At 50.7% G+C, this 14302-nt stretch overlaps 1 protein-coding gene across 2 annotated transcripts in view; it reads right to left on the bottom strand.

Annotated features, from left to right (window-relative positions):
- The window catches only part of GALNT16 (polypeptide N-acetylgalactosaminyltransferase 16), a 96575-nt gene that overhangs the window by 17099 nt on the left and 65174 nt on the right, over nucleotides 1-14302 (bottom strand). For both annotated transcript variants that reach the window (XM_025392891.1, XM_025392890.1), the window contains 7 exons: nucleotides 13451-13549; nucleotides 12839-12906; nucleotides 12222-12287; nucleotides 9673-9794; nucleotides 6692-6779; nucleotides 5064-5148; nucleotides 4631-4734 (listed from right to left, as the gene is read on the bottom strand). In XM_025392891.1, the coding sequence (XP_025248676.1) occupies nucleotides 4631-4734; nucleotides 5064-5148; nucleotides 6692-6779; nucleotides 9673-9794; nucleotides 12222-12287; nucleotides 12839-12906; nucleotides 13451-13549 (632 nt within the window). The remainder of the gene's footprint in view (nucleotides 1-4630; nucleotides 4735-5063; nucleotides 5149-6691; nucleotides 6780-9672; nucleotides 9795-12221; nucleotides 12288-12838; nucleotides 12907-13450; nucleotides 13550-14302) is intronic.

Below are 14302 nucleotides of genomic sequence, written 5' to 3'. Positions count from 1 at the left end.
TGGCACCTCTTGGGCTGGCCCCAACCTCCCTCTTGGCCCAGCTGGTCTCCTTGTACAGGCTCTCACTGGCCCTCTTGAGCCATGCCTCCTTTTGACGGTGGCGATGGAGCTGAACCAGCTTTTGTGGATGACTGTGGTCCCCAGTGGTGTCGGGAGAGCAGTGGCCATCCTGCTGCCCAGAAGGGGACCTCAAAAGTTACCACTCTGATCTCCACTCACCAGTTGCCATTTATGGTAAGGACCCACCTTGACAGCTGGCTGAATCTCACATAATCTCTTTTGATTTCCTACCTTCCTTCATATTAACCCTATAGTCTCTTCCCACTCCTCAGTTGGCTGTAAGGACACTCATGGTCTCCAGCCAGGCCTGGGGGCTCTCACCTGGTGTAGCTGGTCAGGAACCTCCCAGTGACTAGCAAAGAGCAGAGTGGAGGAAGCAGGACTAAAGCCCACCTCTGGCCAGCCTATGTGCACCAAGCAACATCCAGATGTGGTTCAGGGCCAGGACTGGACACTTGGCATACCTGGACCTACATGTAAGGATGGCTGTATCAATGGGCTTCCCTAGGTCTGCCTATAAACTGCCAGGCATCCATCCCTTCTCCTGGTCAGAGGTCTGTGTTGGCCTCAGTAACTAAGGTTTAGAACTGGGGACAGTCCTGGGGGACAGAAGATCTGCATTCTGGTTCCATTTCTGCTATCCCAACTTTGTTATGCTAGTTAAGTCACTTCATCCCACTCAGCCCAGATTGTCTATAATATTATTAACTATTTTTATTATTATCAACAATGGCCATAACAATAGCAGTAACCATCCATTTATTGAGTACTTACTACACACCATGCTCTTTCTATCCAATGTCTAATTCTCATTACAACCATGTGAAGTCAGGACTATTACCCTTATTTTTTTTTAATGAGAACTTTGAAGCTCAAAGATGTTAAATAACCTCTCCAAGGTCACTCAAATATTCAGTTGCAGAAATGCAGCATCAAGTTCACACTGTGTCCAGCAAGCCACACAGCCAGATTCTTTAGCTCACTCAGCAAATTTTCATTATATGTCAGACACTGCTCTAGATTCCCTTGTACTCTAGCAGCGAAGCAGGGAGAAAGGAACTCCGTAAAATAAGAAGCAAAAAAATACAAGTAAACAAGAAAATGCATAAAAATGTAGCATATCGGCTGGGCACGGTAGCTCACGTCTGTAATCTTAGCACTTTGGGAGGCTGAGGGCGGCGGATTGCCCGAGCTCAGGAGTTCGAGACCAGCCTGGGCAACATGGTGAAACCCCGTCTCTACTAAAATACAAAAGAAATTATCCAGGTGTGGCAGCATGCACCTGTAGTCCCAGCCACTCGGGAGGCTGAGGCAGGAGAATTGTTTGGACCCGGGAAGCAGAGGTTTCAGTGAGCTGAGATCACGCCACTGCACTCCAGCCTGGGCGACAGAGCGAGACTCCGTCTCTAAAACTAAATAAATAATAAATAAATAAAATGAAAAAAATAAAAATAAAAAATAAAATAAAATAAAATAAATAGAGCATATCAGATGGTAGTCAGGGCCATGGAGAAAAATGACCCAAGCTGGGAATTGAAGAGGGCCAGTGGATGGTGCTGGGGGAGGACTATGACTGTGTTTTAAATTCAGCTGATAAGGAGAGTTGTCACTGTAAAAGGGACATTTGAGCAAAGACCTGAAACAGGTGAGGGAGCAAGTCCTGTGGCTGGCAGGAGAAGAGCACTCCAGGCAGAGGAGCCGGCAAGGGCAGGTCCCTAGTGGTAAGGGCATAGCTGGCAGGTTCAAGGAGGCTGTGCTGGCGGGGGCACGGTTGCTCATGCCTATAACCCCAGCACTTTGGGAGGCCGAGGCGGGCGGATCACTTGAGAGGTCAGGAGTTCGAGAGAAGCCTGGCCAACATGGTGAAACCCTGTCTCTACTACTAATACAAAAATTAGCCAGGCCTGGTGGTGTGTGCCTGTAATCCCAGCTTCTCAGGAGGCTGAGGCAGGAGAACCGCTTGAATCCGGGAGGCAGAGAGTGCAATGAGCTGAGATTGAGCCACTGCACTCCAGCCTGGGGAACAAGAGCAAGACTCCATCTAAAAAACAAAAAAAGAAAGGAGGCCATGCAGCCCACGTGGAGTGAGGCAGGTGGGGTAAGTGGGAAGTGAGGGCAGGTGTGTGGCTGCAGGGACAGGCAGATACCTTAGGGCCTCGTAGCCAGTAAGGAGTTTGGGTTTTCCTCTGAGTGACATGAGAATCCTTGCAAGATTTTTGAGCACAGGAGCAACATAATTTATGTTTGAAAAGGATCCCCAACATGAATCCCAAAGTTTGCACATCTGCCAGCCACACTCAAGGTGGCCTCTGGGCTCCCGAGTTGGAATTCTTTGGGCACGAAAGAACACATCTTGGTGTGGGAATCTCCCTTCCTTCAATACAGGAACAAAAGAAAAGGCTCAAACTCGCCGGCGACAGGAGTCTCACAGCTCAAAACCCGTCCCAGCGACTGAACGTCTGAGCACTGCAGCGAGCCTAGACATTTCTTTGAATTTCTTCTAAGAAACAAAACCCTCGCCAGAACCACTCTGTGGTTCACCTTTCAAGTTCTCCAACCACGGAGCCCTTGCCTCAGGCAGAGTTTGAAGTGAGCTATTTGATCATTCACTTGTTTCTCTGTCTCTAGCCTCAAAAGAAAAAGAAAAAGAAAAAGAAAAAGAAAAAAAGGCCTCTGGAGGCAGAGCAAGGAGACTGTGGGTTTCCCAGCTTTCCAAGTCTTCACAGGAAACTGGTTTTGCCAAAGCCCTTCAGGCCGAGATTGAGGACACAAAACAGGTCACTTGGACCCAAAACACATGAAAGGGGTCAGAATGGAGGGGTCACTGCACCCCAGTTCCCAGAATTTACTCCTCCAAACTCTGCCTGGAAACAGCCTCCAAAAGCAAGTTACAAAGCAGGGGCAGTCCCATGCCCATTCCCACTCCAGCTGGTTTTGATTCGGGATCAGGCCTGTTGCAAGCCCCCTTGCTGCTATTTTCCTGATCAGGGAGAAAGACTTAAAGAATCCCTGCTCCTCACATCTCAGAGACATAGACTGTGACTTTGCCAACATCCCACAAACACGTAAGTGGCTCTGGTAAAGGAGCTGCATATGCCCGTTACACGTGGAGTTTCCGGACTGCAATGTGGAAGGCAGCATCCGCCTCAGTCTTTCCACCTGTCAGATGGGTGAGACACCACCAGCCCTAGTTACTGCATAGAACACCTGGTCAGGAAGAAGAAGGAAGCAGTGGGACAGGGCTCTGTGAAGGGCTGGGTCCACCAAGAGGGCAAGAACAGGCCACCAAGTACATGCCCCTGCTCCTGGAGACCCCAGAATGGTGCTCCCCACCGCCCCCATCTCCACATCGCTGTTTGTGAGACTGCCCCTGAGGGCTGCACCATGGAGTTCCCTTCCTTAGGCGGACAGGGAGGCACCAGCAGGAGATGATGGGGTTGGGGTAGAGTGAGGGGGACACTCTCTACCTGGTGCCATGGGCTGGCTGCATGTGCTCCATGACCACAGCTCCATCGTGGGGTGCTGCTCCCTTACCCTGTCTTTCAGACATCGGGGTGGTTACAGCTCCCAGAATTCACAGTCCTGCCCAGTACTGCGCTGTCCCTGCGGTTCCCTCTATCCTGCCTGCACTGTGTAAATAAGGCCTTTAATAAACACGCACGTTGGGTGCGCCTTCCGTATTCTGCCAGGACCTTAACTGATGATGCTCACCCTTATCTAACTTCCATCTCACATGCAACCCTGTTTTGCAAATGAAGGAACTGAGATTCAAAGAGTTGACTGGCTTGCCAGCCCACACATAATGGAGTCCAGAGTTTGGGCTCCGATCCCACTTGGTAACCCTTCCTGGTACTCTGTGGTCCCAACACCATGAGCTGAGAAGCAAGTGTATGAGGGCCCAGCCCCTCCAGCTCCCTCCTGGAACAGTTCGCCCCCACCTCTGTCTCCTTCGCTGCTGCTTCAGGGCAGGGAGGGGCAGCTTCCTGTGCCTTCTGAGTCTAGAGACCGCCTAATGACAGTGACCACCAGCACTGTGACCTGCCTTTAACTCATCACCTCATTTAGTACTCATAACAACCTCTTGAGGAAAGTCAGACTTTAAAGGGCTTTAACTTGCCCAGGGCCAAACAGCATGCAGGTGGTAGGGCCAGGGTTTGTACCCAGGCCATCTGACTCCATTACTTAGCATCTCACCACCACCCTCTACCACACACCTCCCAGCCTTGCTGGTAGGGAAGCAGCCACGTGTGTAATCTGTGGTCTGTGATACAGTTGTGTGTTCTTCCACACACATGTCCAGCCATGTGACCACGGGCTCCTCTGAATAGAACCTCTTTGTTTACTAGCTGTGTGGCTTAGGACAAATTGCTTAACTTCTCTGTGCCTTGGATTTTAAAATCAGTAAAATGGAGATCATGATACTTACCTCAGAGGGTCCTTGAGAGAATTAAATGACCTCATGTGTGTGAAGTCCTTAGATCAGGTCCTCACGCATAGAAAGTGCTCTGTCAGGGTTAGCTATGGTTCTTACCACTTCTGTTATTTTCACTGTCACTATTTCCCAACTCACCAAAATTCTCTCCTCCCCAGATGTCCATCTGGGCATCATACTTTCCCAGGTGGTTAAACCAGGACTTGTCAATCACGAAGATTCCTCCAGCTATGACAGGCGTCCTGGGAGCAAGGAGAGGGAAGAGGCAACACATGAGCTGAAGAAGCAAGGAGGCCCTTTAGATGGCCCCAGGACCCAAGACCGCCAGCCTCTAGATCCCTCCCTGCAGAGTCACTGGGGCAGGATGTCTGGCCAGCTCCCTGGCCCCCCACATCTGTTCCCATGGCTCTGTCTGCACCGTCCCTACAGACAGGCTCTGAGGGCCCAGAACTGAGTCGGCACTTGACAGTGCACCTCAGGAGCCCAAGCGACCGATGTAGCCTCTGAAGAGCCTCCCAGGCCCCTGACCCAGGGAAGGAAGGGGTCCCCCAGAGCCCACAGCAGCCCTGACCTTATGGGCCTGGTGGGGTCTGTCCGGGTCATCTTCTGCTCAAGAGGGATCTGCTCCCACTTGAAATGCAGGCTCCAGTCGAACCCTAAGGGACAGAGCAAGGTGAGGACAGAGCTCAGGGCAGAGCTGCGGGCTGCTGAGCCCCTTCACTCCACCACCCCTCGGAGTCTCCCCTGATCAGAGCCCTGGCCATTCGTGCAGCCCCTCCTTCATGCGGAATGAGCCAAGCCCCTCCTCTCAGGAAGTGTACCATCTACTGGGTAAGACAGAAACTACAAAGATAAATAAATCAACGGAGGCTATGTCTGCTGGGATGAAAGCACTAAAAAAAAAAAAAAAAAGGAGGAGTACCCATACTATTAATATTATAGTTAGAATAGTCAGGAAAGGCTCTCTGGTGACTTTGGAGTAGAGACCTGAATGAAGGATAGATCCATGCAGATACCTGGAAAAAGGGAATTCCAGGCAGGGGCAGCTGCCAGTGCCAAAGCCCTGAGGTGATTTCCCAAAGGGGAAATGCCTGGCTCCCTTCAGAATCCCACCCAGACTCGCGATCTAACTAATGGCTGGGTCCATATACTCGGAGTCCAGATCCCAAACGGGGAATCCGCTGTGCCCACTAGCTCCCAGCACCAGACTCTCTAGAGCAGCACAGTTCCATAGAACTCTCTGCAACGGTGAAATGTTCTATATCTGCATTGTCGAATACCGTAGCCACTAACTTCATGTGGCTACTGAGCCTTGAAATGTGGCTAGTACAGTTAAGGAACTGCCTTTTAAGTTTTATTTGATTTGAATTAATGTAAGTTTAAGTAGCCAAAGGTGGCTATTATCTACTGTACTGAATAACCTGGCACAGTCCAAAAGAAATATAATACAAGCCACAGATGTAAGCCAAATACGTAATTCAAATGCTCTAGTAATCACATCAGAAAAAGAATATATGAAATTAATTTGGATGAAATTTTTTAATGTAATATATCAAAAATATTGTCATTTCAACATGTAATCAATACAAAAAATTACTAATGAGGTATCTTACATTCTTTCACATTAAGTCTGGGAAACCTGGTGGGTTTTCTATGCCCACAGCACTCTCAGTTCCAACTAGTCACTTTTCAAGACTAGTCACTTTTCAAGACTAGTCACATTTCAAGAGTTCAACAGCCAAATGTGGCTGATAATTGCCATACACAGCACAGGTCTTGACCATCTCTGGGGCACACGTGTTAGGAAGTCATGCAAGGCCAAGGGATCCCCACTCAAGACATCCTCATCCTCAAGACAGCTGTCACATCATGGCCTTCTGCCAGGACTTGTGACCATGATCCCTAGGCTTGAAGCATTTGGGAAGAAAGTGTCAATATTTGGAGGGAGGGAAAGATGAGAGACTAGTCTGGCTCTGATATTGATTGAACCAGAAGCCTGCAACTGCCAGTGCTGCTCCTTTGTCCCCAGTCCCAGGGCTGCGCCCAATCCCTCTTCATTTTCTCTTTGGAGGTGGTGGAAGGGGTGTGCATGAGGCTCTCTGGCACAGCCGGAAAGAGCAGCAAGCAAGGGTTTTTGCCTGCCTAGCCTCACTTACCTCCTTTCATGTCTACAGCCCCATCTCTGTGAGTAGGACTCACCTCCACGAAGGTCAGCAGATGCTGCAAGGTAGGCAAAATTATCCAGACTGATGACATCAATGATGGGACTCACTACACGCGTGTGGTCCTAGGAGAGAGATGCGAGATGGTGTGAGGCCTGGGACTCCTCTGCAGAAAAAGGCCTAGCTGCCTGCTCTGGGGAGAAGGCCTCTCTGAGACATGGGGCGCTCAGCACTTCCTGCAGGGTATGCCCAGGGCTGCCCCTCAACCCTGGCAGGCTCCTGGCAGCTGTCCCACATCACCACACCCAAGCTCCTGGATGTTCCTATTTGGGTCCCATGTACTCTCCCAGCCTCTTCCTCACACATCATTTTGAGCCCTGCTAGAATCTCACCTACTCCATGAAGTCTTCCCTGACTGCTGCAGGCTGAAGGATTTTTTCCTCTTTTAAACTGCTCTTACAATGACAGCCTAGATGATTCCTGGGACAGTGACTCACTGTGCTGCCTGAGGTGGCTTTTCTATTTCTGGTCTGAACTGTTGTTTTATTAATATCATTTACCTTTGTATAATAGTTGTTTGAGTCTTCCCAACAGGACTACTAGCGGCTGGAGGGCAGGGGCTCTGTGGTCCCCACGTAATCTGGGTGCTATCTCTCTCATACCACATCCACTGTTACAAGGTCAGACTCACCACTCCCTGCATCACCTCCCAGAACACAAATCCAAATCCAAAACCTTGAGGAATAATGTTGATTTTGCTGGTCTCTTTTTTTGGGTGGTAGATTACGTCATATACCACATGCAAAACTTCATCACCCTTCATGAGCCTTCTCGTCTTTCGCCCTCCATGGGGGACAGGGAACAGAGCCCCTTCTTTCTTCTCTTTCTCCACTCTGCTTTCACCCCCCAAATCCTCTTGTCTGGAACTTGGAATCCAGCTCTACCCCTCAGTTCGCACCCTAGATCAAGATAACGGAAGCCTGAGATGGGGCTGAACAGCGGAGACCTTTGATGGTTTTTCAATGCTCTGTGGAGGGCCTCACCTCATCCTTTTTATAGACTTTTTTGTGCTGAGATATAAAATCACAGGTTTAAAGTGCACAATTGATGGTTTTTAGTATATTCACAAGATTATACAACTATCACCACTATCTTGTTCCAGAACATTCTCACCACCCCAATAAGAAACCCAATCTACTTGCTATTTCTATAGATTTGCTTATTCTGGACATTTCCTATGAATCGAATCATATAATGTATGGCTTTTCGTGATTGGCTTTCACTTCACATAGGTTTTCAAAGTTCATCCATGTTGTAGCATGAATCAGTTCTTCATTTTTGTAATGACGGGATAATTCTGTTGTATGGATACGTTACATTTTATTTACCCATTCGTCAGTCGACAGGCATTTGGATTTTTCATACCTTTCAGTTATTCTGAATAGTGCTGCTCTGAAGTTACTGTGTGAGCATATGTTTTATTTCTCTAGGGTATACACCTAGCAGCTCCACTGCTGGGTCATATGGTAACTAACTTATGTTCAAACTTTCGCGGAACTGCCAGACTGCCTTCCAACGTGGCTGCCCTACTTTACTTTCCTGCCGGCAATATATGAAGGCTCCTGATATGGTTTGGGTATTTATCCCACCCAAATCTCATGTTGAAATGTAATCCCCAAGGTTGGAGATGGGGCCTAGTTAGGGGTGTCTGGGTCATGGGGGTGGATCGCTCATGGCTTGGTGTTGTCTTCGTGATAGTGAGTGACTTCTCATGAGATCTGGTTAGTTTAGAAGTATGTAGTACCTCCAGCCAACTCTCTCTTGCCCTCACTCTTGCCATGTGAGGTACCTACTCCCCCTTCATCTTCTGCCATGAATAAAGCTCCCTGAGACCTCCTCAGAAGCCAAGCAGACGCCAGTGCCATGCTTGTACAATGTGAGCCACTTAAACCTCTTTTCTTTATAAGTTATCCAGTCTCAGGTATTTCCCTACAGCAGTGCAAGAATGGCCTGATACAGCTCCTATTTCTCCATGTCCTTGCCAGCACATGTTATTGTCCATCTTTTTGATTCTAGCCATCCTGGCAGGTGTGAAGTGGCATCTCATTATGTGTTTGAGTTGCATTTCCCTAATGACTAATGATGCTGAGCATATTTTCCTAGGATTATTGGCCATTTCTATATCTTCCTTGGAAAAATGTCTACTCAAATCCTTCACCAACTTTTTTTTTCTTGAGATGGAGTCTCGCTCAGTTGCCCAGGCTGGAGTCAGTGGTGTGATCTTGGCTCACTGCAACTTCTGCCTCTCAGGACCAGGTGATTCTCCCGCCTCAGCCTCCCAAGTAGGTGGGAGCATAGGCACCCGCCGTCATGCCCGGCTACTTTTTGTATTTTTGTAGAGACGGGGTTTCACCATGTTGACCAGGCTGGTCTTGAACTCCCGACCTCAGGTGATCTGCCTGCGTTGGCGTCCCAAAGTGCTGGGATTACAGGGGTGAGCCACCGCTCCAGGTCCCTTTGCCAAGTGTTAAATTGGGTTATTTGTCTTTTTATGGTCGGGTTGTAATCATCTCATCCTTTTCTGCCATCTGTCCACAATCCTCCCCGTTCTGGAGAGCAGTAGGTATGTGGCAGGGGCCCTCCTACCCTCCCCTCTCTTTGAGAACAGCATCCTCTCCTCCCTCCTGCAAGGGCTTCCCAGCCTGAACAAAAGCTCTCCCAGCACAGGACCCTCACTCTCTCAGGAGAAAAACAACACCCATTTATAGTAGGAGCTTTGTAGCTCACCCAGGCTTTCATCCAATTTCATTCTCACAATAACCCAATGGGATAATTATTACAATTATCCCCATTTTCAGATGAGAAAACTCAATAAGGTGAAGTCACTCGGGGGAAGTAGACTATTTGGGCTTCCTACGATGCCTGCCCAGCTTCGAAGACTGTCCCACAGGCCTCGGTGCTGGGAATGTAGCGGCTGAGTCCCCAAGGACGCCCAGCTCCCCAGAGACGGCGGCTCACCTCCTTCACCCGCTGCAGCATGGGCGGCAGCCACTCGGTGTTCACTTCGCAGTGACTATCCAGAAATGTGAGGACGGTAGCTGCAGCCACATCCGCCCCACGCACTCGGGACCGGATCAGCCCTGCAAGGGGAGTAGACAGGGCTCGGTGCTGGGACTGGGCCAACTGGCTTCCCACCTGTCCCCCAAAGTCCCAGGGCTCTCCTCCCCTTCAGGGGCTGAGGTTTCCTGAGTTATTGTGATTAGATTTGTCTTTGTACTTCTGCTTGTTTCCTGCCTCCCTCCCTTGCTTCTTCTTATCCACCCATCAACCACCATCACTCCAGGGTCACACCCCGAGTGCCCTCTATGTGCCAGTCACTGTCTGGGCTCTAGGGACACACTGATGAACAGTCACAGTTTAGAGCATGGAAAGGGCAATAAAGTATAGTTTGATCCTAAAGGAGAACCGGAAAACAAAACTTTTTCCCATGAGAACCTGTGGGTGGTCCCCTCCAGCCATACCCCTATGTGTAGCATGGAGATAATCTTCGAGACTAAGATAGGCTGAAGTCTGTATGTCAGCCCCTTCCCTTCCCTTCAGCATGTTATTTAACCGCTCTGAGCCTCAGTTTTCTTATCTATAAGATGCAGAGAGATAATAATCCCTGACTGTCAGGATCAAACAAGACGACAGGGATAGAGCTTGTGCCTGGGGGACCCACACACGTCAGATTCTGTTCTTCTATGCCTGTCCTCCAACAGCCTCACCAGCCTCATTTTGGGCAGCACTGTGCCCCGGGCTGGGACCCGCCTGGTCAGGAGGGAGGAGGCCCAGCTTCTCCTGCCCCTGCCAGAGTGGCCATGCAGCCCTGTGAGCTGTGGGAGGGAAGGACCTTACTCTTAGAGCTCTGAGTATAAGCAGCTCCTTGGAGACATTTCCCTAGTCATGCCTCTGCCCCACACTCTGCCTCTAGCTGCCTACCAGCCCGCCCTCCAGCCAAAAGCCCATCAGTTTCCACCCCAAAAGTGTCTACAAAGCCTCTAGTCATAAATTTACATTTACTGTTGTCAAATCCAGGGACAGCATATTCCCAGACCTGATGGTACCTACAGCCTAGTGGCTTGGGAAGCATTTAACTTTGGCCACTTCCATTCCGGTTTGAAGGTCTCCGTCACTGATATCCTTGTGGCCCCTTAGCCTGACTGGTCTTTCTTTCTCTCTCTTTTTTTTTTTCCGAGACGGTGTCGCTCTGTCACCCAGGCTGGAGTGCAGTGGCGTAATCTTGACTCACTGCAATCTCTGCCTCCTGGGTTCAAGTGTTGAAGTGATTCTCCTGCCTCAGCCTCCTGAGTAGTTGGGGCTAGAGGCATGCACCACCACACCCAGGTATTTTCGTATGTTTAGTAGAGACTGGGTTTTAGCACATTGGCCAGGCTGGTCTTGAACTCCTGACCTCAAGTGGCCTGCTCTCCTCGGCCTCCCAAAGTGCTGGGATTATCTTAAACATATCTATCACATCCTTCTCTCACTCTAAAACCTTCAGTAGCTCCGTGCTACCTCTGCCTTATGAAGTCGATGCTTTCTTCTGGCTTCCAAGGTCTTCTATCATCTCAATTCACTCCACCCATTCCCCTTGCTGACCAGGCCTGGGGTCTCGCAGGAAGGGAGTATGAGTAGAGGGAGGTTAGGAGGCTGGCCTTTGGGTTGGGCCCCACAGGTTGGAACCATGGCTGCTTTATTCATCACCCTGGGCAAATCGCTGAAGCTCCTTAAACCCCAGTTCCCTTGTCTGTACAACGGGCACAATGGGCTTAGTACAAGGACTGAAAGCAACAAAATGGATGCCCGCAGGGGAGGAGCCCTCAGGAAAGGGGCTGTTAGTATTGCACATGCCCATACCCCTGACTGATGCCTTTGCTTGCGGAGTGCACAAGCCGGCATGCCCTCCCTTGCTACCTTTTACCTGTCTCATGACGCCCCCACACCCCGTTGAGGCCCATTCCTCCACGGAAGCCTTCCCTGCTCACTCCAGCTCTCCTCCGATCTCCATGCTATTCATACACAACCACAACCAACCTGTGGCTGCAGTGGATTCTGACCCCTTGGCTATGTAGTAGCCCTCCGAGGGCAGGGACCACACTTTGTATTTCCTTCGTGTCCCCTAGAGTGCCATGCTATAGTTGCTACTCCAAAACACGTCTGGATTGGAAGTGAGGTCACATCTGCTTTATGCTTCTAGATTTTTCTGAATTTTTCTCAAAGCCTTTCCACACAGCCAGTCTCATGTAATCCTTACAATCACCTTGCAAGGCTGAAAGGGACTGTCTTATCCCATTTCTCAGGAGAGACAGCTAAGGCAGTCAGAGATGGAGCAACTTGCCTCCAGTTGTGCCTTGATGGGGCTGATCTGGGAAGCAGGAGAGTCTTCTGCAGAGCCTGGTCCCAGCCATCAGGAATGCAGCAGGGCCCTGGTGGCTTGGTGTGCCACAGCACCAAGAGAGAGTGCGGAGGTGCAGAGGATGACACCAAGATGGGCCCTCGGCAGGAACCAGGGTGCAAGGACTCACCTTCTCGCCGGTCATTGCGCAGGCACTTGACCTTGGGGATCCTGGTCAGGAGTAGACAGTCTTCCGCTGAGGACGTAGAGAGGAAGGCAAGCTCATTTAGACATGGGCATCAGGCCACTAGTGGTTTGGCTGCCATGAAAATTGCCCCATACTAAGCCCAGGAAAGGGCTGGGGATGGGAATGGGGAAGGGGTATGGTCATCATTACTGGCCGAAGGGTTGCCCTGCCCCACTCTCAGGCCAGATTGAAGAGTGCCTGTACCTACGGCAGTACTCCAATCCACCTCAGGGAGCACCAGAGAGCACGTTTGGAGGTGGTTACCAGCCCAGCTAGCATCTGCATTTGGCAGTTGTAATAATGAAGGATGCTGTTGAGTTTCTTTACTTTAAAAAAAAATCATCTCACAAGTGTCCCATCCAAAGCAACACCCACCCTTCTTTCCCCTCCTTTGACACCAGGAAACAGGACCAGGGAAGGGTCCTAGAAAAGACAGGATCCCTGCCGGGGACAGAAAGGTGTCTGTGATGGTCAGGACAACACCAACCTTGCCTTGGTGTTCTGGGGAAACAGAGACGAGGGTGGAATGCAGGGCTGCAAAAAGGAAGGTGACTACTCACGATCTGAACTGAAGTCATCCACTAAAATGATCTCCTGGATCAAGTTGGCAGGAGTTCGGTTCAGGACACTAGAGTAGCAGTGGAAACAGAAAGAGCCTGGATTTAGGAACCACCTCCCATTTTTACCCCTCCCTGGGCCGTGGGACTCCCCAGCCGCCCAGCTCCAGGGCCAGCACCCTGGGTGCTCCTACCTGAATCCCATTCTTGTCTAAGTTCATTAAGGAAAAGGGGAGATGGGAGTTCAACTTGACCACAAGCCCAGGCTTAGCAGGAAGAATCCACCTCCAATCTGCCGCTCTGTGACACCGACAGACACTGCTGGGCTTCCATCACCCTCCTGAGGTCTCCTGTCTAGCCCGGCCTCCCTCAGCTCCTGACACCTACATTTCTGTCCTTGTCCTGGACACCTGACCTGGTGTTTGACTATCACATTCCTCTAACAGTTGGACTTCTGGGGTCTTCCTGGCCCTGATTCACCAGTTTCACCTTCTCAGAAGTACAGGACTCAGCCTCCAGCACCTGCTGAGCTTCATGCTGTCTGGCCACAGCGCCCGATCCCAATATCCTCCCCTGCCAGCACCACTGAGATGACAGTCCTGTGGCTGGACTTACCTCTTCACCGTGCGCAGCAGGGTGGAGCGGGCCTCATTGTGGAAGGTGATGATGACGCTGGTGGCCGGCAGGTCCGAGGAGTAGGACACAGACGGGCAGCTGAGCAGGGAGCAGAGGTCAGAGCCAGCCATGAGGGCATCCTCAGGGCAGGCCAAGGTTTTTCTTTGTCCAGTTTATTGCACCCGAGAATACTTCTGCGAGGCAGAGAAGGCACACCCAAAGCCAGGCCAGAGGCCCCGCCCCTCCACCCCCATGCTGTATCCCACACTGGCCCAGAGCCCAGATGCCACCCATCCTGGGGTCCTGGAAGGGAAGCAGCAGGTTGGGAGACCTTCCAAAGCCTGAGGGCTCTTTACCAGGGATCCAGAGCCCCCAGAGGGTACAGCACCAGGCCCCAGGATACAGCCCTGACCACACAGACAGAACTCTCTGTCCTATGATGGGGGGGATATGCGAAAGGGAAAACCACCTCTTTGTTTGTCCCGATACCCTGGAGCTTCTTCCTTCTCTCCTCCCACCTCAGGACATTTGGTAGCATCTGCAGAGGAATCACCCCTACCCTGGCTGCCAGGGGATTCCTCCCTCTCACTGCCCAATACTGACAGCCCTGCTGCAGACAATGGACTGGGGAGCAGTCTCGCTCCTCCCGGGGTCCTGGGTCCCCTGGAAGAAACAAGCCTCTGATAAGACACCAAAGGCCTATCCCGCCACCCCCTCCCTCCCCAGCCATCCATATACACCACATTTTCTGGCCTACTGGCTCCCTCTCCTCTAGAAAGGGAGTGAAAACAATTCATTCCTGCCAGACTTCATCCCTGTTGTTTCTGTGCATGCATTTATTTGCGCTCCTGG

This window comes from Theropithecus gelada, chromosome 7b, assembly GCF_003255815.1.
Source record: "Theropithecus gelada isolate Dixy chromosome 7b, Tgel_1.0, whole genome shotgun sequence".
NCBI classification, from domain to species: Eukaryota; Metazoa; Chordata; class Mammalia; order Primates; family Cercopithecidae; genus Theropithecus; species Theropithecus gelada.
The sequence above is the reverse complement of the archived record's forward strand: the minus strand, read 5'-3'. Positions and strand labels throughout refer to the sequence as shown.